General features: G+C 41.3%; 1 protein-coding gene across 1 annotated transcript; it reads right to left on the bottom strand.

Moving 5' to 3' along the window:
• Positions 1–28: 28 nt before the first annotated feature.
• LOC115271887 (olfactory receptor 4C11-like) lies at positions 29–936 on the bottom strand. The gene is given in 2 exon segments (XM_029914858.1): positions 29–129; positions 132–936. Coding segments are annotated over 2 exon segments (906 nt in total).
• Between the last annotated feature and the right edge of the window lie 812 nt (positions 937–1,748).

Raw genomic sequence — 1,748 nt, 5'->3', positions numbered from 1 at the left:
AATCCCTGATATCCTGTATCAGCAGAAGTCAGACTTTGCTACACCGTAACCTTTTCATGGCACTTTCCACCTCCGCATTCCTCAGTGTGTAGATCAGAGGGTTGAGCAAGGGAGTCCCGATTGTATAAACACAGCCACCATCTTGTCTATGGGAAATGTGGTTGGTGGGCGTGTGTATATGAATATACACGGACCAAAAAACAGGACAACCACAATAAAGTGGGAGGTGCAGGTGGAAAGGGCTTTTTGCCTGCCTTCGGCACTGTGGTTTCGCAGAGAGTACAAGATGACAACATAGGACATAAGCAGGAGTATGAAACTCACCGTGCATATGGCCCCACTGTTAGAAACAACTAGCAAATTTATCACGTAAGTGTCCATGCAGGCAAGTTTCAACAAGGGCTGCAAGTCACAGAAATAGTGGTCAATCACGTTGGGGCCACAGAAAGGCAATCTCAAAGCCAGGAAAATTTGTGCTGAAGAGTGGATACAGGATCCCACCCAGCTCAGAATCATCAGCACACTGCAGACATACTCGCTCATGATGGTTGTGTATCTTAGGGGCTTACAAATGGCAACATAGCGATCAAAAGCCATGAGGATGAGCACGAAGATTTCCAGGCACCCAAAGAAATGGGCTGCAAAGACCTGCATCATGCATTCATTGTAGGAAATGGTCTTCTTCTGAGTAATGGCATCCACAATCAATCTGGGAGCTGTGGTTGTGGAGAGGCAAGCATCAGCAAGGGACAGATAGAATAGGAAGAAGTACATGGGACTCCCAAGGGTCCTGCTTATTTTAATAGTTACTACAATTAGAAAGTTCCCCAACAGTGTTGCAAGGTAAAGAATCAAGAAGACCCCAAATATTGCCTTCTGCTTTCCTGCATCCTGTGTCAACCCAAAGAGAATGAATTCAGTCACGCTACTATTCATTGCGAAACTAATGGCTACAGGTAAGGGGCAGTTGATAACAAGGGCTGAATCTGCAAAGAGAAGAAAAGAAATGACATTCTAGGAAGATCAGTGGGCTGAAGTCTGAATTCCTTGCTTTTGCTCCATGTTATGTTTGCTCTAAATGCCTTCAATCCTCTATGAATCTTTATAAATCTGCAGAAGCCGAAGCCTTTCCAAGATCTATCAGTTGATTTAGAAACCAGCTGCATTGGATCAAAGCCTTTGCATTTGGGGAATAAAAATTAAATGTCCTCAGAAAATTCTGATTCCTACCAACATTGAAAACTGCAGAACTTGAACTTCACTTGGACAAGTACCTAACTGGCTCGAAATTTAACTTTCATATTAAAAATGGAGTGCAAATATTTGCCTAACTGACCCTGAGTTTCCCTAAGAATTAAAATATTTTTATGCACACACATACACACATAATTTCATGTGTTATGCATTTTATCTACATGCTTCAAATTCTGAAAAACACTACTCCACTATAATTAAGCACTCATATCTTTGGGAAATCCCTCTTGATGAACATATTCTCAGTTAAGCTCATTTATTTTGGGGTCCCTGACCCCTTCATCTCTGACCCCATCAGTATCTTGGATGAAATATGCTTTACAAAAATCCATTTGGACAATGTTTTGCTCACTCCTTTTGTGTTCAATGCTACCTTCACAGATGTCATCATATGACAAATGTCTAGGCAAATTTGAGGTTGACATAATTGAGGAAAATGTTTCCCTCTTGGCTGTACTATTGAACTTAACTCATTAAAATATTGAGAATCTCTG

This window comes from Suricata suricatta, chromosome 11 (assembly GCF_006229205.1).
Source record: "Suricata suricatta isolate VVHF042 chromosome 11, meerkat_22Aug2017_6uvM2_HiC, whole genome shotgun sequence".
Taxonomy (NCBI): Eukaryota; Metazoa; Chordata; class Mammalia; order Carnivora; family Herpestidae; genus Suricata; species Suricata suricatta.
This window is presented reverse-complemented; position numbering and strand designations above follow the sequence as displayed.